The 25,092-nt window shown below is 44.2% G+C and overlaps 1 protein-coding gene across 1 annotated transcript in view; it reads left to right on the top strand.

Moving 5' to 3' along the window:
• The window catches only part of PCCB (propionyl-CoA carboxylase subunit beta), a 62,465-nt gene that overhangs the window by 32,215 nt on the left and 5,158 nt on the right, over positions 1-25,092 (top strand). The window contains exons 8-10 of the mRNA XM_036267351.1: positions 9,373-9,493; positions 10,816-10,897; positions 22,860-22,983. Coding sequence (XP_036123244.1) covers positions 9,373-9,493; positions 10,816-10,897; positions 22,860-22,983 — 327 coding nt within the window. The remainder of the gene's footprint in view (positions 1-9,372; positions 9,494-10,815; positions 10,898-22,859; positions 22,984-25,092) is intronic.

Raw genomic sequence — 25,092 nt, 5'->3', positions numbered from 1 at the left:
ACATAATGTCACTTATTTGTGGAATATAATTTTTTTTTTTTATCCTCACCCGAGGACATTTTTCCATTTTTTTGTACAGATAGAGTGGGAGGGAGAGAGAGAGAGAGAGAGAGAGAGAGAGAGAGAGAGATACATCGACGTGAAAGAGACACATCGAGTGGCTGCCACCCGCACAACCAACCAGGGCCGGGGACAAACTGCAACCGAGGTACATGCCCTTAGCGGGAACCGAACCCGGGTCTCTCCAGACTGCAGGCCAATGCTCTAACCACTGAGCCAAACCGGCCAGGGCTGTGGAATATAATTAACTAAACAAACTGATGAACTAAATTGACCCAGAGACATAAAGGTGGGGTACAGACTGACAAGCCTCAGAGGAGGGGGGTTTGGGGGAAGGAAGAGATAAACCACAGAACTTGTATGCATGTATGCATGACCAATGGACATAGACAACAAAGCTGGGGATGGGGCAGGGGGGCGTGGCAAGGAGGGTGTCAATGGGGGAAAAAGGAGAAACATCTGTAACTAAAACAAATTAATAAAAAAATAAAATAAAAGCATCACATCAAAGATAGAGGCAATGTAATAATAAAAAAATATTTATTAAAAAAAAAATTCTCTCTTTGTCCTTAGACCTTTTGTATTTTAATTACGATGTGTCTTTGTTCGGGCCTCTTTGGGTTCATCTTGTTTGGGACTCTCTGTTTTTCCTGGACTTGTATGTCTTTTTCCTTCACCAGGTTAGGCAAGTTTTCTGTCATTTCTTTTTCATATAAGTTTTCAATTTCTTGCTCTCTTTTCCCTCCAGCACTCCCATGATGGGAATGTTGGTACGCTTGAAGTTGTCCCAGGGGCTTCATATACTGTCCTCATATTTTTGGATCCTTTTTTTTCTTTTTGCTATTCTGGTTCGGTGTTTTTTGCTTCCTTATGTTCCAAATCTCTGATTTGATTCTCAGCTTCATCTACTTCACTGTTGATCCCCTGCAATGTATTCTTCATTGCAGTTAATGTAGTCTTGATTTCTGACTGGTTGTTTTTATGTTTTTTAGTTCCATTTATGTTTCTTATCTTTTTGTTAAAGTTCTCACTAGGTTTATCTACTCTTCCCCTAAGTTCATTGAACATCCTTATAACCAGAACTCTGCATCTAGTAGATTGTTTGTCTCCATTTTGTTTAGTTCTTTTTCTGAAGGTTTGTTCTGTTCTTTTATTTGGGACATGTTTCTTTGTCTCCTCATTTTGGCAGCCTCTCTGTGTTTGTTTTTATGTGTTGGCAGAGCTGCTATGTCTCCTGGGCTTGGTAGAGTGGCCTTAGGTAGTGGGTGTTCTGTAGGGTCTAGTGGCACAGCCTCCCTGATCACCCAGCCTGGGCACTCCAGGTATGCACCCCCTGTTGTAGTTGAACCTTGATTGTTATTGGCATGTCAGTGGGAGGGATTGACCCCCAGGCTGATTGGCTGCCACCAATGCTGAGGATCAGCTGTGCAGGAGTCCACTTCATGGAGCAGGACTTACTTCTGTGGGGCTCTGGTGCCTGCTGTGTCCACCCCATGTGTGTGTTCCTTGTGGAGGTGGTTGGATGGTCCTTTGATGTGGTCTTAAGCTGTCCATAGGGTACACTGGCTCTGGGGCTTCCTGGGAGACGCAGGCCAAGGTCAGTTACCACCTGGGTTCTGCTTGGGGCCACCTAGCATGAGCTACAAACTGATCTGCTGGTGGTTGTTACTTGTGCTGGGCTTCGGGGTGCCCAGTACAGGTCAAGCTGTGAACCAAGGCTGGCTGCCACTAGTGCAGGGTCTGGGACCACTTATCAAGAGGTATGGGGTCCACAGAGGCCAGAAGATGCTTGTTGGAGAGATTTCAGGAAAGTTTGAGGCAAAGCCAAGACACGCTGTTTATATGGAAATGCTATTAGAAACAGCTCAGGTAGCCCTGACGGTTGGGTGAGGCAGGATCTTGGAATCACCAGGGTGGGGCAAACATTGTGAGCCAGGTTCATGGAGACCCAGATATGGCACCTGCCAACCGGCTCTGCAGGGGTAAGGGCTCAGAAAAGGAACAATGGCCCCTGCTAGCTCTTTTGTCTGGGAGAAAGCTGCACCTCCAGCTCTTGCCACAATGCCAGAAAATTCAGTTCCTCTGTGCATGTCCCTTTGCCTTTCGAGCTGCTGCCCAGCACTGAAATTTGAAGCAAATGAGTTTGTGCAAGTCTGTGCATGGGCCCTAAAGAGGAATGCCTGGGACTCCAGAAGCCCTTCATCTCCCTCAGCCACAATTCCCACTGCTTTTTACAGCCAGAAGTTATGGGGATTTTTCTTCTTGGCACTAGCACCCTAGACTGGGGGGCCTTGTGTGGGGCTGAGACCCCTTGCTCCTCTGTGCCAAGATATCCCTCTGGATTTTTTTTTTAAATCCTCATCCAAGGATCTTTTTCCATTTACCTTCAGGTAGAGTGGGGCGGGGGAGACAGACATTGATCGGCTGTCTCTCACATGACCTGACCAGGGCCAGGGACCAAACTGCACCCTAGGTACGTGCCCTTGACCGGAATTGAACCTGCGACTCTGCTCAGTGGGCCGGTGTTCTAACCACTGAGCAAAACTGGTCAGGGCTTCCTTCGGATTTTTATCTGCCATACCTGCATGTGAGACCAGCTGGTTTGTGTTTCTGCCCCTCCTACCAGTCTCAGTGTGACGACTTTATATCCTTAGTTGTAGGACTTCTGTTCAGCTAAACTTGAGGTGGTTCTGAATGATGGTTGTTCTGTGGTCTAGTTGTAATTTTGATGTGGTTGTGGGAGGATACTAGTGCTGCATCTACCTGTGCCGCCGTCTTTGGTGCACAGGACGACACTCAACCAGCTGAGCCACACTGGCCAAGGGTTCTGTGCCGCCATCTTGACTGGAAGCCTTGCGAAGTCTTAGATTTGGTGAAATGATGGTTTTTATTTATTTATTTATTTTTATCCTCACCCAAGGATATTTTTCCATTTTTGTACAGATAGAGTGGGAGGGAGAGAGAGGAAGGGAGAGAGAGAGAGAAACATCGACGTGAAGGGACACATCGAGTGGCTGCCACCCGCACGACCAACCAGGGCCGGGGACAAACTGCAACCGAAGTACGTGCCCTTAGCGGGAACCGAACCCGGGTCTCTCCGGACCACAGGCCGACGCTCTAACCGCTGAGCCAAACTGGCCAGGGCGAAATGATGGTTTTTAAATAAAAACCCTGGAGCCCTGGATGGTTTGGCTCAGCAGTTGGTGTCAGCCCGCAGACCAGAGAGTCCTGGGTTCGGTTCCCGCTAAGCACATGTACCTCAGTTGCAGTTTGTCTCCACCCCGGTTGGGGTAGTGTGGGTGGTGACCACTTGATGTGTCTCTCTCTCATTGATGTTTCTCTCCCCCCTCCCCCACTCTATCTGAAAATAAATGCAAAAATGTCCTCAGGTGAGGATTAAAAAAAACAACAAAAAACGTGAGAGCTCTTGATCTCCCCTGCCCACAAAAATTATTCCTTCCCCATACCAGGTTGGTATCAACCTTGACTCATTTTTTTTTCCCTCACCCATCAGCTCCATTCAGCTCAGTCTCCAGTATGCATCTGGAATCAGAACACTTCTCATGGTGGATTTCACCACAGCTTGTCGTCACTCTCCTGTCTCAGGGCTTAATTGGCAGCAGTTTTTATTTCTTACTGGAATATAAAATAATATTGAGTCTTGATTATATCTTAGATTTGATTAAATATCTATTTTTTTATTTCAATAATATTACATGTTGTGGTGGACAAGTTAGAAAACACAGGAATAAAATTCATCCTTCACAAATAATCACCATTCCTTTTTATGGTTATACCCTTAAAGTTTTTTCAGGCAGATGGATGTGTGTGTGTATGTGTGTGTGTATACACATATATACATATACATGTACATATACATACATATATATATACACATACTAAACATAGGTGCATAATTCTCTTTTGTAGCCTCTTTTTTCTCTTGACAGCTTAAAATAATGTCTGCCTATGTCATTACATTTCCTTCTGCATCATAGTTTTAATTTTAAAGGCAGCATTTGGAGTTCTTTTTGGGTCTGAGGCCCTTTGATGGGTGATCTAATGTTCTTAGCTCTGTATCCTTAGAGATCTAGAGGGCACTCTACACACACACACACACACACACACACACACACACTCTTTTGGTAACAGCTTTTTTATTTATTTATTTATTTATTTATTTATTTATTTATTTATTTATTTATTTATTTTTTTTATCCTCACTCGAGGACATTTATCTTCAGATAGAGTGGGAGAGAGAGAGAAACATTGATGTGAGAGAGACACATTGAGTGGCTGCCATCCACATGACCCCAACCCGGGCCAGGGAAAAACTGCAACCAAGGTACGTGCCCTTAGCGGGAACCAAACCCAGGACTCTCCAGTCCACGGGCCAACGCTCTAACCGCTGAGCCATACCAGCCAGGGCTGTAACAGTTTTATTGAGATATAATTCATATACTATACATGTGAAATATCCATTTCCGGTATGCAGGTCACTAGTTTTAATATATTTACAGGTTGTTATCACCAGTCCAATTTTAGAACATTTCTCCCTAGGGAGAAACCCTCTACCTGTTTGCATTTGCTCCCCATTTCCCCCAAAATATGCTGGCTCTAGGTAATTACTAATCTATTTTCTCTTTCCATGGATTTGTCTATTCTGAATATATATGAATGGACATAAAGGAAATCACACAATATGTAGTGTTTTGCAACAGATTTGTTTTACTTAGTATAATAATATAATATTATTATAGTAATATTTACTTAGTATAATAATATTTACTAATCATATAGTAGCATGAATCAGTACTCCATTCCTTTTTTAGTACTGGCTCATATTTCAATGTATGGATGTACCACAATTTGTTTATCCATTGATCAGTTAAACTTTTTGGCTGTCATGAATATGCTGCTATAAATATCCATATACAAGTTTTTGTATGGGCATGTTTTTGTTTCTCTTGGGTATACACCTAAGAGTGCAATTTCTGGGTCAGATGGTAACTTTCTGTAACTTTTTGAGGAACTGCCATTCTGTCTTCCCAAGTGGCTATGCCAGTTTATAAATCCTGAATAAAAGAATTCTGTCCTGTTGAATATACTTTTTATTCATCAACAAATACAGAGTGGAGCAAAAGTAGGTTTACAGTTGTGAGTGCATGAAACAGAGTTTATTCTTGTATTATTATTTATTAATTATTGTGTTATTTCCCATACAAACAACTGTAAACCTACTTTTTTTATTCATTTAATGTCTGTGTCAAGCATTGTTCTGCGTGCTAGGAATACATTTGCGAAAGAAACAAAAAGATCCCTTCCCTGGCCAGTTTGGCTCAGCGGTTAGAGTGTCAGCCCACTCACCAAAGGGTCACAGGTTCAATTCCTGGTCAAGGGCATGTACCTGGAATGCAGGTTCAATCCCTGACCCTAGTTGGGGTCGTGTGGGAGGCAACCAGTCAATGTGTCGCTCTCACGTTGATGTTTCTCGCTCTTTCTCCCTCCCTCCCTTTCACTCCATCTAAAAAAATGAAAAAAAAAAAAAATCAATGGAGAAAACATCCTTGGGTGAGGATTAACAAAACAACAACAAAAACAGAAAAAGAGCCCTGCCTATATAGGTCTTATATTCTAGCAGAGAAGATAGACTATAGCCCTGGCCAGTGTGGCTCCATGGTTAGAGCATCAGCCTGTGCATAAGGGGGCTGTTGGTTTGATTCCCTGTCAGGGACACATACCTGGGTTGCAGGTTCCATCCCCGTGTGCGGGAGACAACCTATCGATGTTTCCCTCTCTCTCTCTCACCCTTCCTTCCCTTCCTCTTCTCCCCCCTCCCTCCGCTCTTCCTCTCTCTGAAAATCAATGGAAAAAATATCCTCATGATTTAAAAAAAAAAAGTATTCTATAAACAATAAGCTTAATAAATAAGGTAATATGTGCTCTGGAAAAAGTAAAAGAGAGTAAAAAGGGTTGGGATTGTTGCAGTTTTAAATAGGGTGTTAAGGAGAACTTCTGGTCAAGATGGCGCCGTAGATAACCGCGGCATCGCATCCTCCCACAACCACATCAAAGTTACAACTAAACTACAGAACAACCATCATTCAAAACCGCCTGAAATCAAGCTAAATGGAAGTCCTACAACTACGGAATTAAAGCAGCAGCCACATCCAGACTGGTAGGAGGGGCGGTGGCGCGACGGGCTGGTCCCACACCCAAGTGTGGTGGATAAAAATCAGGAGGATACCTCGGCTGGGAAGGTCCTTCCTGAGGACTGAGGGGTCCCCGTCCCACACCAGGTGCCCCTCTCAGGGTTCCAGTGCCAGGAAGAGACTCCCCATAACTTCTGGCTGGAAAAACCAGCAGGAACTGAGGCTCAGGGAAGCTGACGCGGCTGGAGCCCCAGGCAGCTCCCTAAAGGGCCCGCGCACGGACTTATTGGACTCTCTCCCTCTAAACTCGGAGGGGAGGCAGCTCGAGGGGCGCCAGAGACATACAGGGAAGAACTGAGCTGTTTGGCACTGGAGTGAGGGCTGGAGAGGGGGCTTTCTCGGGGACAAACGTGCTGTCAGAGGCTTTTGTTCCTTTGGTGAGCCCTTCCCGGGGGCGGCAGACAGAAGCCATATCTGGCTCACACTGGTAGCCCCGCCCTGCTGACTCCCTGAGGCCCCGCCCCACCCCACACAACTTTCAAGCCCACCCAAGCTGTTGCCACTTGCTTAACCATAGGATTGGCCTGTCTTGGATCCTGCTTCAGGTTTTTCCTAAATTCTTACAAACGAGCAGCATCTGGTCTCAGCGAGCCCCATACCTCTCATTAAGTAATACACTGAAACAAATACAGGGAGGCAGCCAAAATGAGGAGACAAAGAAACAGGTCCCAAATGAAAGAACAGAACAAAACCCCAATAAAAGAACTAAGCGAAATGGAGATAAGCAACCTAACAGATGCTGAGTTCAAAATACTGCTTATAAGGATGCTCAATGACTTAGTGAGAACCTCAGTGAACTTAGGGAGGGCCTCAAGAGCATAAAAAAGGACCAGTCAGAAATCATGGATGCACAGTTAGAATTGAAGGAGGCATTAACTGAAATAAAGAATAATTTACACAGCTTCAATAATAGAGTACGTAAATCCAAGGAGCAAACCATCAATTCGGAATATAAGGAAGCAAAAAATGCCCAATCAGAACAGCAAAAAGAAAAAAGAATCCAAAACAATGAGGATAGTGTAAGGAGCCTCTGGGACAACCTCAAGTGTGCCAACATTTGCATCTTGGGGGTGCCAGAAGGAGAAGAGCGAGAACAAGAAATTGAAAACCTGTTTGAAACAATAATGGCAGAAAACTTTCCTAACTTGGTGAAGGAAACAGACATACAAGTCCAGGAAGCACAGAGAGTCCCAAACAAGATGAACCCCAAGAGACCCACACCAAGACACATCATCATCAAAATGCAAAAGGTTCAAGACAAAGAGAGAATCTTTTTTTTTTTTTTTTATCCTCACCCGAGGATATTTTTCCATTTTTTTTTTTTTGTACAGATAGAGTGGGAGGGAGAGAGAGGAAGGGAGAGAGAGAGAGAGAGAAACATCGACGTGAAGGGACACATCGAGTGGCTGCCACCCGCACGACCAACCAGGGCCGGGGACAAACTGCAACCGAAGTACATGCCCCTAGCGGGAACCGAACCCGGGTCTCTCTGGACCGCAGGCTCTAACCACTGAGCCAAACTGGCCAGGGCCAAAGAGAGAATCTTAAAAGCAGCAAGAGAAAGGCAGCTAGTTACCTACAAGGGAGTTCCCATTAGGCTGTCAGCTGATTTCTCAAAAGAAATTTTGCAGGCCAGAAGTGAGTGGCAAGAAATATTCAGAGTGATGAAAAGCAAGAACCTACAACCAAGATTACTCTATCCTGCAATGCTGTCATTTAGAATTGATGGCCATATAAAAACTTTCCCAGACAAGAAAAAGTTAAAGGAGTTCATCACCACCAAACCATTATTATATGAAATGATGAAGGGTCTTTTTGAAGAAAAAGATAAAATATATGAACAAACAAAATGGCAATGAATACATACCTATCGACAATGGAATCTACAAACAAAATGAACAGGCAGAACAGAAACATTCTCATAGATACAGAGAACATTTTGTTGGTTGCCAGTTGGGAGGGGGTTTGGGGGAATGGGTGAAAAAGGTGAAGAGATTAAGAAGTACAAATTCATTGCTAGACTGACAGACCTCAAAGGGAAAGGGTTTGGGGGGTGGGAAGAAATAAACCAAAGAACTTATATGCATAATCAATGGACACAGACAATAGTGTGGGAAAAGGCGGGAGGGGGTCGGGAGTGGGGAGGAGGGGGTCAATGGGGGGAAAATGTGGAACATCTGTATATCCAACAATATAGATTAAAAAAAAAAAAGGGGGGTGTTAAGGGCAGGCCTTATTGTGAGAATACAAGTTGAGCAGATTTGTAGGAGTTAACTGCATGGATATCTAGGGGAGAAGCATTGCAGGCAGAGGGAATAGCCTATGCAAAGGCCCTGAGGAAGGAGAGTGGCTGGCATGCGTAATGAACTGTAGGGGAGGTGTTTGGAGTAGAGATATGACATGGTCTGACTTAAAAGGCTAACTTTGGCTGTTGTGTGAAGAGACTGTAGGGGCAGCAGTGGAAGCAGGGAGTCTGGTGGGGTGAACCTGAGAGAGAGCTTCTGGCCCTACTTTCTCTCTCCTTCCCTTGGCTGTTTGTGAATTCAGTGTTCTTGAGGAATGATGGCTTGAATCCTCACTAGGGCCAGGTGGTTCCCTGCTTTCTTCCATTCGTTCCACCATTGCTGAGTGCCATGACATTATGTGCCAGCCATTATTCTTTTATTTTTTTTATTTTCCAGGGGGAATGTGGAACTACAGGAGTAAGACAGGCCTGGTCTCTGTTGGAGCTGATATTCTAGGCGGCAAACAGGGAAGGAAATAAACAGGTGTGGCAGGGAAAAGTGTGAAGAGAACTCCCACACAGTACAGGGTGCAAAGTGAGGGGTGTTGGGGGGAAGGGTGCGTTCCAGAGAGGTGTCAGGGAAAGCCTCTCTGAGTCGGTGACATTAGAGACCTGCATGAAGAAAGGAGTGCCGTTGGCAGTTAGAGCAGAGGGAGTAGGCTGTGTGAACCTGAAGGTATGTGGTTTCCTGTCCTCAGTGGGGGTGGGGAGGACAGAGCTCTCAGCAGACATGCCCTGGAAGGGGCAGGTGGGCATGGAGCAGCATTTTGGGGCTGACAGGTACCCCAGCCCATTATAGCTTTCCTGTTTTCTCAGGTGTTGCCCACAGAGCTTTTGAAAATGACGTGGATGCCTTGTGTAATCTCCGGGAGTTCTTCAACTACCTGCCCCTCAGCAGCCAGGACCAGGCTCCCATCCGAGAGTGCCATGATCCCAGGTGACTTGCGGGCTGGAGCACCTTTTCTCATTTTGCAGGTTGGCTTGCTTGTGTCTTGCCCCTCTGCCCTAGCTGGACCTTCAGGGTCTCTCCTGTTGGGCATCCTGGGGTAGACTGAAATACAGTGGCGTGGTTCCCAAGTGTGGGCAGTGGTGGGATGTCTGTGTATAGGAGCAAAGAAAGATTCAACTTTTATTCACTTTTTTCCCCTCCGTGTAACATCTGATGGGTAGCCTGGGAATAAAGAGTGGCCAACAAGCCCTGGCCGGTTTGGCTCAGCAGTTAGAATGTCGGCCCTCAGACTGAAGTGCCTCGGGTTCGATTTCGGTCAAGGACACATCCACTGAATGTAAAGTCATGAAAGGGAGGGTTGTCCTAAGGCTCAGAAGCCTCCTTTTCTGAGCATCTGTACTATTTGAGGTTCTTGAAAGGTTTAGGGCATCTTTTGAAGGTTTTATGCCCAGGGGCCAGAAATGTTAGAATAGCCAGCTTTGGCCCAACCATACCTCCTCTTTATAGGATCCCAGGAGAGGTATATGTATTTGTGCAAGTAGCAAATGAAAAATGAGGGAGAATTTTATTGTCTGGTGGGGCTATATCCAGTGCCCCAGTACGAGCTCTGGGAAGTTGGGCTTGATTTGGCATGTGGCTTGATCAAGGCCAACTCCCATCCCAAGTGAATATCTCAGGGTCAGAACAACCCCTGCCTGCCCATAGGGGACAGGAAGGGATGAGAGCTTGTTGGAGGGGGCATGGGAATGCGCCCTTGTTGGGCTCCTTGTTCAGTCACACGGATGCAGAAGGAAGCACAGAGCCAGGGCCTGTGTGACTGGTGAGTCCTCTTACACCAGGGGGCCAGCGGTTTTCTCTAGCGGAGCTCCTGCAGATCTGCCTTCCAGCAGGGAACGTAAACCCACAGTGATGTCAGCAGAGCTCTGACTTTACATTTCCAGATCCTTGTTCTTTTATTTATAATGTCCCTGGAAGTTAAACTGGGACCTGTGTTTGCTACAGTGTCCTTTAGTGCCCAACACAGTACTTAGGATACAGCAGTTACTCAGAGAGGATAAATAAAGGAATCATTTTCAGTGGAATAAGCTCATTTTTTTCTTCTAAATGAAAACAGAAAGATCACTTGGATTAATATCGAGCTCAGGTTCAGTTTACTATGGTGATAACAAAGGAATGCATTTTTGGGGACTGCTTGGAAAGCCCAGTAAGGCTGCATCAACCCAGCCCTCGTGTCCTCTCCCAGTCCCCAGCCTCAGAAGGCAGCTGGCTCTTCCAGCGTTGCTTATATCTGATTCTTTTTCTATCCAAAGTGACCGTCTGGTTCCTGAGCTCGACACAATTGTCCCTTTAGAATCTACCAAAGCCTACAACATGGTGGACATCATACATTCCGTAAGTGCTGCCTCTGTCTGTCTTGTCTGCTAGCTCAGCCACATCCATGGTCACTAGGCTTTGGCCTAGTGAGGAAGTGCTGGACCCGCAGGACTTAACATCTGGCAATACAGGCAGAGTATGGGGTGGACCAGGACCAGGGGCTACTGGGTAGTCTGTTGTGGGAAGAGCTAGTGGCTGTAGCCACCCTTCTGGCTTGGATGGACTTGAGGGCTGGGGGGAGAGGGAGTCAGTTGGTGCGGCAGAGCTTAGGAGTCTTTTGATGGCACTGAGGTGCATAGAGAAGGGGCCATGTCCCTAGAGTCTGGAGTTGAGGTCAGGGTGACTCTGTTAGGTACCTTTGTTTAGAGCCTTAGGCTTAGCGGGCGTTTTGTCTTTCTAGAGAAAGAATACATAGGGTATCCTCTGACGGTGTCGAGGGTGTGTGTGTGTGTGTGTGTGTGTGTGTAGGTAGGTCAGTCAGTCAGTTGGTCTGGGGAGGGTAGGAGTCATTTGTACCTTTTGGTTGGTATAGCAGATTCTTGGATTGTTATGAAGAGAAGACAGTATCAGGGCAAACTGGGGGTCATCTCTCAATGGCCATTGTCTCCTTCAGACTTATGCACACCGTGTTCTCAGCAGATCTTGCTGAACAGAGGCAGATGGCTCTGTGGGCACAGCCTCTCCAAGAGCCCTGATTCCCCCAGTGACTTGTTCCTCCTCCTGTACTCTGGGGAGCCAGCATGAGTCAGTAACCATGGCCAGACTCTGTCTCTCCTCATTGCTAGATGATGTAGCCTACCAACCACCATGTGAGCTGTGAAAACAAGACCTTACTACCAGCGTGCCCTTCTCTGACCTCGCCCTGCAGCCCCCTCTGTGTCCTCACAGTGGTGTCTGACCCTCTCCCACTGCCTCTGCGCCCCGACTCTCCAGCCTCAATCTGGCCGTTCCTCTGAGACCTCAACCCCTCCTGGCCTCTGCATTCTCGTCCCAGCTTGGACTCTGCCACTCTACCAGATACTAACTGCTGGGGACCGTTCCCAGTGCTGGTGCTGTGTGATGCTGATGGCCACATCCCTGCCTCCGAGACCTCACATTGGGCGAGAGAGGAAACAAAAGCATACATGGGTCCAAAAAAACACTGTGAAGATAAAATAGGGTCTCCGTCATGAGCCCCCGATTCTCCTTTTGCCCTGTAGCCCTGTCCCTGGTTCAGGGCTTCAGTCATCTTTCCAAATACTGCCTATGGGGCCTAGGCGGCTGGAGGAAAGCCCAGAGCTCTGCTCCCACGGCGCTGGGCCCTCGGTGTGCCTCCTGGCCTCCCTCAGCACCGTCCCCCACCTTTCCTGAGGCCTGACCCAGCCCCGACCTCTTTCTCCACGCCCTCTCTGGTCAGATGACCTGGTGTTTTCTTCGTGGGGAAACTTGAGAGCACCAGGTTTCCCACTCCCCACAAGTGACCATTTCTTCTTCCTCACTGAATGAGGGTCCACCTGGGCTCGACTCCATCCTTCCCCACCCAGGGTCCTGCTTTCTTGAGTGTTTTTTTTTAACTTTTTCTTCTTGTTTCTCCTTTTTCTTAGTAATAAATGTATATGAACAGGTATGGATTTCTTGTCTTAGTTACTATAAACAAAAACCACAGTGAAACCTCTTAACATATATCTTTGTTTAAGTGCTGTTCAAATTCTTTTCTACCTTTTCATTTAAACTCCTCTTGTCGCCCTGGCTGGTTTGGCTCAGCTGTTAGAGCGCTGACCTGTGGACCAGAGTCCTGGGTTCGGTTCCCGCTAGGGGCACGTACCTGGGTTACAGTTTGTCCCCACCCTGTTGGGGTCATGTGGGTAGTAACCAGTCGATGTGTCTCTCTCACATCGATGTTTCTCTCTCTTCCCCCCTCCCTCCCTCTCTATCTGAAGATAAATGCAAAAATGTCCTCTGGTGAGGATAAAAATAAATAAACAAACTCCTTTTGTACAAACTCTTCCATTCCTCCTCACTGGGCTCTGGCTTCTGGTTTTCTCTCTCTGCTGAGTGACAGATCTCCTAATGACCTCTCTAATTGCTAAACCCAGGGACTAAGGGCATTTATTGGTGTAATTACAGAGGTAACCATATGAAAAAAATATAACCTTCCTAAGTACAAAAAAAAAATTACATAGACTAGATCAAACAAAATGCTTCACAGAGAGAAACAGACACCTCCCTGGTGCTTGCTTCTTGTCACTATTTCCCCCCAAACCCTGAGAGAAACCACTGTCCTGTTTTCTGTACTGTTGCATTTGTTCCCATCGGTCTCTTCAGTCTTTTATATGAACTATTTATCTACTGTTGATGGGCATTTGGGTAGTTCCTAGTTTGGGACTATCACAATAGTTCTGATATGAACATTTTATTTTGTGATTTTGGTGAATAAGTTACACATTTCTGCTGGACCCATACTGAGGAAGGAAATTACCACGTATCAGGGTATCCATACATTTAGCTTTAGTAGATGCTATCGAAGGGTTTTCCATAAGAGGAATCGAACCATTTTGCACCTGCCAGCAGCCTGTGCGAGCTTCAGTTCCTTCATGTTCTCACCAGACTTGGCCAGTACCATGCTGTTTCTTTTAATCCTCACCCGAGGATATTTTTACATTAATCTTCAGACAGAGTGGGAGGGAGAGAAGGAGGTGGGGAGAGAAAGAGAGAAACATTGATGTGAGAGACACATCGATTGGCTGCCACCCGCACGACCCCAACAGGGCCAGGGACAAACCGCAACCGAGGTTCATGCCCTTGGCTGGAATTGAACCTGGGACTCTTTGGTCCGTGGGCCGATACTTTGACTGCTGAGCCAAACCGGCCAGGGCAATACCATGCTGTTTTAATTTTTGAGATTTTATAGTGTGCTTTCAGTCTGGTAGGAACAGTTCATCTTGATTATTCTTCTTTCAGAGTTTTCTTACCTAATTTTGCTTATTTATTTTTCCATACAAACTTTTTAGAGTTCGTTTGTCTTATTTTAGGGTAGAAGGGGTTGGAATTAGGGAATCCTGTGTGGTTTTTATTAGGATCCTGTTAAATTTATGAACTAACTCAGGAGAATTGACATTCTTATAAATCTGAAACAATCTTAAAAACATAGTTTGTGCCCGGCCACTGTGGCTCAGTGGATTGAGTGGTGTCCTGTGAACTGAGAGGTCTTGGTTCGATTCCCAGCCGGGGCACATGCCTGGGTTGCAAGCTCGGTCCCCAGTGTGGGGGCATGCAGGAGGCGGCTGATCGATGTTTCTCTCTCTCTCTAAAACATCACTAAAAAATATTAAAATTATTTTTTTTCTTATTGATTTTTTTTTTTTTTTTTTTGGAGAGAGAAAGGGGAGGGAGAGAGAGATAGAAACATTGATGAGTGAGAACATCAATTGGCTGCCTCCTGCATGCCTCTCACTGGGGATCTGACCCACAACCTGGGCGTATACTGTGACTGAGAATTGAACTGGCAACCTCTTGGTGCACGAGTCGACGCCCAATCACTGAACCACACCAACCGGGCAATAAAAAACATTTTTAAAGAAAATATTTTGTATTTTTATTTGTTAAAACTATGCTTTTTCTCTCCTTGGGGATTGTTCACATTTCTTATTAAGGTTATTTCAAATATCTTATCTTTTAATTGTAAATGGGGTCATTTTTAATTTTTTTAGCTACAGTCAGGGAATATTTCCTGCCTTTATATTTTTTTTCCATCACCATTTACCCCCTTATACCTTTTTCTACTCATCCTCTTTTCCCCCACAATTACCATATATGGGGTCTTTTCTACCTTCTGTTTTTTAAGGTATAAAGAAAGCTATTGATTTTATCATTTTTATATCCTATTAAGTTCTCTTATAATTTGTGATAGTGTTTTACTGTTAATTCTTTTGGGTTTTTAAAGGATACTGGTGTACTCTCTACATATAAAGAGTTTTATCTTTTCCTTTTCAATTATTGTGTCATTTCTTTCCCTTGTCTAATTGCACTGTCTGTACCTCTGTCACCAATGGGAGAGGATCCTTACCCTTCTCAGGACAGAAATCAAGAGAGTAGGCAAAAGAGATTCACAGAGGAGAAGGGTTATTGGGAACAAAGAGACAGTAGGAAGCATCAAGGCAGCACACACCAGGAGAGAGCATGGCTCCCCAGTCTGCTGCTGGAATCTGGCTTCACAGCACTGGGTTTCTCTGTTCTCTTGGTCCATCTTCCAGATCCTTCTTTTGGTGGGCTGGTACTGGCTCATGCAGGCGCAGTGGAGCTATGTGCTCTAACATGCGATGATGTTTTGTTAGCATCCTAGGTCTCCACCCAGCGGTGTGTTTTTTTTACTGTTATAATGAGGGTAAAGTCATGCAGTGGTTGTTCTGAGGCTCAGTTGAGCATGTGTTAGGATCAGGAGGGTCTCTTTGCTGATAAATCGGGTCCCTGTGGCTGCTGGTGCCTGTTCTGTCTGATGCTGATTGGTTGCAGGATTTGAGGAGTAACCAAAGGAAATTCCAGTCTTATCTAGGAGAGGCTCAGCCTGTCGCAGCTCCATTTTATCAAATGCAATAATGAGTAGTGGCTTTGAGAGTGGACATCTTATTACTAACTTTAGAGAGACTGCCACTAGTGTTTTTTATTTTTATATTATTATTTTTTAATTCTCACCCAAGGATATGTTTAATAATTTTAGAGAGAGAGGAAGGAAGAGAGAGAGAGAGAAACATCAATGTGAAAGAGCATTGATTGGTTGCCTCCTGTATGTGCCCCGACTGGGGATGGAACCTGCAACCTAGGTACATACCCTGACAGGGAATCAAACCCACACAACCTTTTGGTGTATGGGATGATGCTCCAAACAACTGAGCCACCTGGGAGGCAACCAGTGTTTTTTTAAATATTAAAAAAAAATATTTTTTCTTTATTGATTTTAGAGAGAGAGGAAGGGAGAGGGAGCGAGAGATAGAAACATCGATGAGAAAGAACATCGATTGGCCATCTCCTGCATGCCCCACTGAGGATTTGGTCCACAATCTGGGCATGTGCCCTGACTGGGAATCAAACCGGGACCTCTTAGTCCATAGGATGATGCTCACTTCACTGAGCCACACCGGCCCAGCTTTTTTTTTTCATTCCTCACCCAAGGATATTTTTCTATTTATAGTTAGAGTGGGAGGGAAGGAGAGAGACAGAGAGAAACATTGATGTGATGGAGACATATTGATTGGTTGCCTCCCACAGGACCCTGACCGGGGCTGGGGACTGAACCGCAACAGAGGTATATGTCTATGACTGAGATTGAACCCACACTCATTGGTCTGTGGACCAGCGCTCTAATTGATGAGCCAAACCGGCCAGGGCCTGGCCTTTTTTTTGTTTTAATATATATATATATATATATATATATAATTTTTGTTACAGATGTTTCTCCATTTTTACCCCATTGGCACCACCCTCCCTATCCTCCCCGCCCCGTCCCCGGCTTTGTTGTCCATGTCCATTGGTCATGCATACATGCATACAGGTTCTGTGGTTTATCTCTTCCCACCTCCCCCGCCCTCTCTTCTGAGGGATGTCAGTCTGTGCCCTACTTCCATGTTTCTGGGTCTACCGTATTCCTCAGACTGTTATGTTCATTATATTCCACAAATAAGTGAGATCATGTGGTATTTTTCTTTTTCTGCTTGGCTTATTTCACTTAGGATAATACTTTCCAGGTCCCTCCATGTTGTCTCAATGGATAAGAGATCTTTCTTTCTTACCGCTGCATAGTACTCCATTGTGTATATGTACCACAGCTTTTTTATCCATTTGTCTACTGATGGACACTTGGGCTGTTTCCAGATCTTAGCTATTGTAAATAGTGCTTCTATGAACATGGGGGTACATATATTCTTCCTGATTGGTGTTTCAGGCTTCTTAGGGTATATTCCTAGAAGCGGGATCACTGGGTCAAATGGAAGTTCAATTTTTAATTTTTTGAGGTAGCACCATATTGTTTTCCATAGTGGTTGCACCAGTCTGCATTCCCACCAGCAGTGTGCTAGAGTCCCCTTTTCTCCACACCCTCGCCAACACTTGTTTGATGATTTGTTGGTGGCGGCCATTCTGACAGGTGTGAGGTGATACCTCATTGTTTTAATTTGCATCTCTCTAATGATTAGTGATGTTGAGCATTTCTTCATATGTCTCTTGACCATTTGTATGTCCTGTTTGGAGAGGTGTCTATTCAGCTCCTCTGCCCATTTTTTAATTGGGATCTTTGTCTTCCTTTTGTTGAGTTGTATGAGTACTCTATATATTTTGGAAATTAACCCCTTATCTGATGTATCATTGGCAATGATGTTCTTCCATAGTGGGTTTTCTTTCCATTTTGATGATTGTTTCTTTTGCTGTTCAGAAGCTTTTTAGTTTGATGTAGTCCCATGTGTTCATTTTTTCCTTTGTTTCTGTTGCCTTAGGTGATGTATCAGTGAAAATTCTGCTGTGTATGATGTCCAAAATTTTGTTGCCTACATTTTCTTCTAGAATTTTTATGGATTCACGGGTCTCATTTAAGTTTTTTATCCATTTTGAGTTTATTTTTGTGTATGGTGTAAGTTGATGGTCTAGTTTTATTTTTTTTTGCATGTATCTGTCCAGTTTTCCCAGCACCATTTATTAAAGAGGCTGTCTTTTCTCCACTGTATGCTCTTGCCACCTTTGTCAAATATTAATTGAGCATATTGCCTTGGGTTCATTTCTGGGTTCTCAATTCTGTTCCACTGGTCTGTATGCCTGTTCTTATGCTAGTTCCAGGCTGTTTTGATTACTGTCGTTTTGTAGTATAACCTGATATCTGGTATTGTGATCCCACCTATTTTGTCCTTCTTTTTCAAAATTGCTGTGGCTATTCGGGGACTTTTTTGGTTCCATATGAACTTCTGAAGTATTTGTTCTAGTTCTGTGAAATATGTCATTGGTATTTTGATGGGGATTGCACTGAATCTATAGATTGCTTTGAGTAGTATGGACATTTTAATGATGTTAATTCTTCCAATCCCTGAACAAGGTATGTGCTTCCACTTTTTTATATCTTCCTCTATTTCTTTTTTCAATGTCCTGTAGTTTCTGCAAATAGGTCCTTTACTTCTCTGGTTAAGTTTATTCCTAGGTATCTTAATTTTTTTGCCACAATGGTTAATGGGATTGTTTTTTCAGTTTCTCTTTCTGTGACTTCATCATTGGTGTATACGAATGCCGTCGATTTCTTGACGTTAATATTGTATCCTGCTACTTTGCCAAATTCATTTATTAAGTCTAGTAGATTTTTGATGGAGTCTTTAGGGTTTTCTATGTATAATATCATGTCATCCACAAATAATGACAGTTTCACTCTCTTCTTTCCAATTTGGATCCCTTTTATTTTTTCTTCATGTCTGATTGCTGTGGCTAAGACTTCCAGTACAATGTTAAATAAGAGTGGCGAAAGTGGGCTTCCTTGTCTTGTTCCTATTCTTAATGGAAATGTTTTTAGTTTCTGCCCATTGAATATGATGTTGGCTGTAGGTCTTTCATATATGACCTTTATTATGTCTAGATATGATCTCTCTATTCCCACATTGCTGAGCGTTTTTATCAGAAATGGATGCTGGATTTTGTCGAATGCTTTTTCAGCATCTATTGATATGATCATGTGGTTTTTATTCTTCATTTTGTTTATGTGGTGTATCACATTTATTGATTTGAGAATATTGTGCCAGCCTTGCATCCCTGTAATGAATCCCACTTGATCATGGTGAATAATTTTTTTGATGTATTGCTGGATCCGATTTGCTAGTATTTTGTGCAGGATTTTGGCGTCTATGTTCATCAGGGATATTGGCCTGTTGTTTTCTTTCTTTGTAGTGTCTTTTTCTGGTTTTGGAATTAAAATTATGCTGGCCTCATAGAATGAGTTTGGAAGTCTTCCTTCTTCTTGAATTTTTTGAAATAGTTTGAGGAAAATGGGTGTTAGTTCTTTTTTGAATGTTTGGTAAAACTCCCCCATGAAGCCATCCGGTCCTGGGCTTTTGTTTGCTGGGAGAGTCTTGATTACCTCTTCAATTTCCTTAGTTGTTATTGATCTATTCAAGTTTTCTATCTCTTCCCGGTCCAGTTTTGGGAGACTGTGTGTTTCTAGAAATTTGTTCATTTCGCTTAGATTGTCTAATTTGTTGCCATATAATTGTTCATAGTAGCTGTTAACGATCTTTTGTATCTGTGGTGTCAGCTGTTACTTCTCCTCTTTTATTTCTGGTTTTGTGTATTTGGGTTCTCTCTCTTTGTTTCTTGGTGAGTCTAGCTAAGGGTCCATCAATCTTGTTTATCTTTACGAAAAACCAGCTCTTTGTTTCATTGATCCTTTGAATTGTTTTTTTTGGTCTCTATGTCATGTATTTCTGGTCTGATCTTTACTATTTCCTTCCTTCTACTTGCTCTGGGGTTTTCTTTTTGTTTGCTCTCTAGTTCTTTAAGTTGTGAGGTTAGATAGTCTATTAGAAATTTTCCTTGCTTCTTGAGGTAGGCTGTAGTGCTATGAACTTCCCTCTCAGAACTGCTTTCGCTGCATCCCATAGATTTTGTGTTGTTGTGTGTTCATTTTCATTGGTTTCCAGAAAGTTTTTTATTTCTTCCTTGATCTCCTCAGTGACCCATTCATTGTTTAATAACATGTTATTTAGCTTCCATGTGTTCAAATGTCATTGTATGTTCTTCTTGCAGTTGATTTCTAGTTTCATGCCATTGTGATCTGAGAAGATGCTTGATATGATTTCAGTCTTCTTGAACTTGTAGAGACTTAGTTTGTGCCCTAACATGTGGTCTATCTTTGAGAATGTCCCATGTGCACTTGAGAAGAATGTGAATTCTGCAGTTTTGGGCTGTAATTCTCTGTAGATATCTATTAAATCCATTTGGCCTAGTACTTCATTTAGAGTCTCTGTTTCCTTGCTAATGTTTTGTCTAGAGGTTCTATCCAGTGGTGTCAACGGGGTGTTGAAGTCCCCTGCTATGATTGTATTGCTGTTGATTTCTCCTTTGAAGTCCTCCAGATGATTTTTTTTTTTTATCCTCACCTGAGGACATTTTTCCATTTTTTGTTCAGGTAGAGTGGGAGGGAGAGAGAGGAACAGAGAGAGAGAGAGAAACATCGATGTGAAAGGAACACATCGAGTGGCTGCCACCCGCACAACCAACCAGGGCCGGGGACAAACTGCAACCTAGTTACGTGCCCTTAGCGGGAACCGAACCCAGGTCTCTCAGGACCGCAGGCCAACGCTCTAACCGCTGAGCCAAACCGGCCATGGCCAGAAGATTTTTAATATATTTTGGTGCTCCTATATTGGGTGCATGTATGTTTATCAAGGTTATATCTTCCTGTTGGATAGATCCTTTCAATATTATGTAGTGGCCTTCTTTGTCTCTAGTTATGGTGTTCATTTTGAAATCTATTTTATCAGATATGAGTATTGCTACCCCAGCTTTTTTTTGCTTTCCATTTGCTTAGAAAATTTTTTTCCATCCCTTCACTTTCAACCTATGTGTGTCTTTTGTTGTGAGGTGGGTCTCTTGTAAACAAGATATAGATGAATCATGCTTTCTTATCCAATCAGCTACCCTGTGTCTTTTTATGGGGGCATTCAGTTCATTTACATTTAAGGTGATTATTGATATGTACTTGTTTATTGCCTTTTTTTTTTTATTGTGGTTATATTTTTCTTCCTATTTCTTCTACTAATTACAGCAGTCCTTTTAACATTTTTTGCAGTTGCTGGTTTGGTGCTAATGTATTCCCTTAGCCTTTTTTTTTGTCTGGGAAGCTCTTTATTTGACCTTCCATTTTGAATGATAGCCTTGCTGGGTAGAGTAGTCTTGGATTCAGATCCTTGTTTTTCATGACCTTGATTACTTCATGCCATTCCCTTCTGGCCTGTAGTGTTTCTTGTGAGAAGTCAGCTGAGAGCCTTATGGGGTTTCCTTTGTAGGTAATCTGTTGCTTATCTCTTGCTGCTTTTAGGATTCTCTCTTTGTCTTTAATATTTGGTATTTTAATTACTATGTGTCCTGGTGTGGGCCTGTTTGGGTTCTTCTTACTTGGGACTCTCTGTGCTTCTTGAACTTGAATGCCTTCTTCCTTCACCAAATTAGGGAAGTTTTCTGTCACTATTTCTTTGAATATATTCTCTAACCCTTGCTCATTTTCTTCTTCTTCGGGGACTCCTATGATGTGAATATTATTATGTTTCTAGTTTTCCCACAGTTCTCTTAAGCTGTCTTCCTGTTTTTTAATCGTTTTTTCCTTTTGGTTTTCTTATTGGTTCATTTTTTTCTACCCTGTCTTCTAATTCACAGATCCATTCCATAGCTTCCTCTACTCTGCTTTTTAGACCTTCCAATGTGTTTTTCATTTCTGATTTGTCATTTTTTATCTCTTCTTGGTGTTTAATTTCCAGTTGGTTGATTTTCAGCATCTCTATGTCCTTACTCATGCTATTGAGCTTTCTCAAGATCATGGCTCTGAATTCTAGCTCTGTTAACTTGCCTAACAGCTTTACATTGATCTCATCTTCGGTGGAGGTCTCTTGCTCTTTCATTTGGCTTTTGTTTCTGTGTTTCACCATTTTGGCTATCACTGTGGGCTTTGGAGCCTGTCAAGTTTTCCCTGTGGGTGTTGGTGTTCTGCTGTATGTGGCTCCCTCTCCTGGGTTTAGATGAGCGAGGGAGGACCCACATTAAACACCACTGTCAAGTCTTACTTTCCTGGTTAGAGTTGCTAGCCCAGGAAAGGTACTGTTATCTTCTAGCTTTTTGTCTGGAGGCTAGCAGTCCAGATTACTTGAAGAATTTTGGGTTGTCAGTTGATTGAAAAACTCCCTCAGGTGCTCAGCATAAGGGTATTTCCCGAGGGTGGGGCAGATGCTGGTTGTTAATGAGCCTCAATTAGCATTTCAGTGGCCCACAGGGTGGGGTTGGATCTCCAAGGGAGGGGCCGCTGCCTCTCCCCAAAGCCCTGGGAAGGAGCAAGATGGCCACTGTCCTACGTGGCAGCAACTCAAGAAAAGCTCTGAGTGCCCTCCAAATCCTGAGTGTCCCCACACAGTTCCAGTTCAGTCAGCCATCCCTCTGCAAGAGCCCAAGGTGAGTGGCTGTGGCTTTTTTAGCCTCTGTCCCGGCTCTGCGCTGTGGAGCCACTTGGGACTTTAACCTGAGGGTGCTGCTCCCAGCTAAGGCCGCTGCTGTCTGTGGGCTCCCAGCCCCCGTCTCTCGCCCTCACAATCCTACCAGGATCGAGTTAGTGTTTCTGGTTATATGGTTTTTGCCAGCTGTTTTTCTGGTTCTTTTTCCAGATTCTTTTTTTCCAGGTTCTTTTTTTGATTTGTCTGTGTTATAGTTGTAATTCCAGTTTGGTTCTGGGAGATGGTCTGTGTAGCTTCTGTTCACTCTGCTGCCATTTTGGAATCTGGCCTGGCTTTTTAATATATATTTTTTCATGTTAAGAAAGCTACCACTGGTTCTTATTTATTTAATTAATCAATTTATTTGTTAACCCTCACCTGAGGATATTTTTCCATTGGTTTTTAGATAGAGTGGAAGGAAGGGAATGTGAGAGAGAGACATCAATTGGTTGCCTCCCACACACACCCCAGCTGGGCCTGGGGATCAAACCTGCAACCCAGGTACGGGCCCTTGACTGGAAGTCGAACCTGTGACCCTTCAGTGTGTGGGCCGATGCTCTAACCACTGAACACACTGGCCAGGGCTCAAATGGAACCTTTAAACAAAGACTGTACTGGTGTGTCCTCCCCCAGCAGTGTACATGAGGGTTTTCCCGTTCAGCAAGGATCTTGCTTCCTTGGAGAGCCTGTGGTGGAGTGGTGGCTATCCAGCTCTATAATCTGCAATTAGTTATATCTTCTTCTTTATCATTTTGGGCTCAGGATTACATTTGTCCCTGCAGGTTGTTGATGAGCGAGAATTTTTTGAGATTATGCCCAATTATGCCAAGAACATCATTGTTGGTTTTGCAAGAATGAACGGAAGGACTGTTGGAATTGTTGGCAACCAACCTAAGGTGGCTTCAGGTAGGAGGGAGAAGCTCTCATAAACCTCAGGTGGTGGTTGGAGGATGTCAGGGCTGCCTGGGCCCATGGTGGTTTTCTGCTTTCTCTTCGGACACGGTCTTTCATGTCCAAAGAAAACACTCAGGTGTTGTTGTGAAAGCTCTTTTTTCTTTTAATGTTAATTTCTCAAAATGCTTTTTTTTAATTTCCTATTTTTTAAAAATATGTTTTTGTTGTTTTTTAGAGAGGAAGGGAGTGAGAGATAGAAACATTGATATGAGAGAGAACATCGATTGGCTGCCTCCTGCACGCCCCCCACTGGGGATCGAGCCCACATCGTGGTAATGGTGAAAGAATATACAGTAGATTAGTGGAACAAAATAGAGTTCAGAAATAGACCCACATAAATATAATCAGCTGATCTTTGATGGAGAAGCAAAGGCAATACAATGGAACAAAAATCGTCTTCAGCAAATGGTGCTGGAACAACTGGACATCCACAACAAAATCAGTCGATCTAGACAGAGATCTCACACCTTTCACTAAGATTAATTCAAAATGGATGCAGAGACTTAAGTGTAAAACACAAAACTATAAAACTCCTAGAAAGTAACATAGAAAGAAAACCCAGAAGACCTTGGGTATAAGGGTAACACCCACGTGTGGTGGATAAAAATTGAGAGGGATTTCTCAGCTGTGGAGGTTCCCCTTGAGGAGGGTGGGGTCTCAGCCCCACACCAATCTCCCCATCCCAGGGTTCCAGTGCCAGCAAGAGAAGTCCCCATAACTTCTGGCTGTAAAAACCAGCCGAGATTGAGGCTGAGGGAGACAGGCTGCTGGAGTCCCAGGCAATTCCTCTTAAAGGGTCTGAGCTCAGAGGGAAGGAGACCAATTCTTCTTGGGCTCCTTCCCTCTGAGCTCCAGTGCTGAGGCAGCAGCTTGAAAGGCACCAGAGACAGCCCTGGCCGGGTGACCCAGTTGGCTGGAACATCATCCCATACACCAAAAGGTTGTGAGTTCATTTCCCGGTCAGGGCACATCCTAGGGTGTGGATCTTTAGTTGGGGCATGTAGGAGAGACAACTGATTGATGTTTCTTTCTCAGATTAATGTTTCTCTCTCTCTCTCAAAAATTAATAAAAACTTATCCTCAAAAAACCAAAAAAACCCCAAAAAACAGAAAAAAATAAATACAAAAAAAGAAAATAAATAAATAAAACATATCTGGTGAGGATTACAAAAAAGGCACCAGAGACATATGGGGAGGAACTGAATTGTCCTGCATTGGAGGGAGAGCTGGGAGCAGTTTTCTCCCAGACTGGAAGAGGCCATTGCTCTTTGCTGAGCCCTTCCTCAACAGAGCCAGCAGGTGGGCCACATATCTGAGATGCCATCAGTATGGCTCACACTGTTTGCCCCACCCTGGTGATTCCTGAGGCCCTGCCCCATCCAACTTTCAGGCCCACCCACGCTGTTTCCAGTGGCTTTTCCATAGGATTGTCCTGTCTTGGCTCATGCTTCAGATTTTGCTAAAAATATCTCAAACAACATCTGGCCTCAGAGTGCCCTGTTATCTCTTGCTAAGTGGCCCCACACCTGGCACTAGCAGCAGCTGGCCTTAGTTTGTAGCTTTACCTTACCTGGGTTCCTTTAAGCCCAGCACAAGTAGCAGGTCACTTTGCAGTTCATGCCCTGTGGCCCCGGGCACAATATGGGCATGGCTGACCTTGGCCTGCACCTCCTGGGGGAGGTCCCAGAGCCAGTGCACCCAGTGGGCAGCTTCAGACCACATGGAATTATTACCACCCAACCATCTCCACAAGTGATACACTCAAAGGGCAGACTTAGTGGGCACCAGAGCCCCACTGAAGTAAGTTCTGCTCTGTGTGGTGGGCCCCTGCATAGCCGATCCTTCATGATGGTTGGAGGTCAGTGGTCACAGTCCTTGCAGCTGATTGGCCTGGGGGTAAATCTCTCCCATTGATGTGCCAACAATAATCAGGGCTCAACTACAAGAGGAGGGTGTACACAGCTTACCTGGGGTGGGAGCACATCTCCAGTGCCCAGCGTGGGTGATCAGGAAGGCTGTGCCACTGGACCCTCCAGACATCTACTACCTAAGACTACTCTA

The sequence above is a fragment of the Molossus molossus genome, unplaced genomic scaffold, assembly GCF_014108415.1.
Source record: "Molossus molossus isolate mMolMol1 unplaced genomic scaffold, mMolMol1.p scaffold_m16_p_18, whole genome shotgun sequence".
In the NCBI taxonomy this organism is placed as follows: Eukaryota; Metazoa; Chordata; class Mammalia; order Chiroptera; family Molossidae; genus Molossus; species Molossus molossus.
Note: the sequence above shows the minus strand (reverse complement) of the source record. Positions and strands in the feature narration are given on the sequence as shown.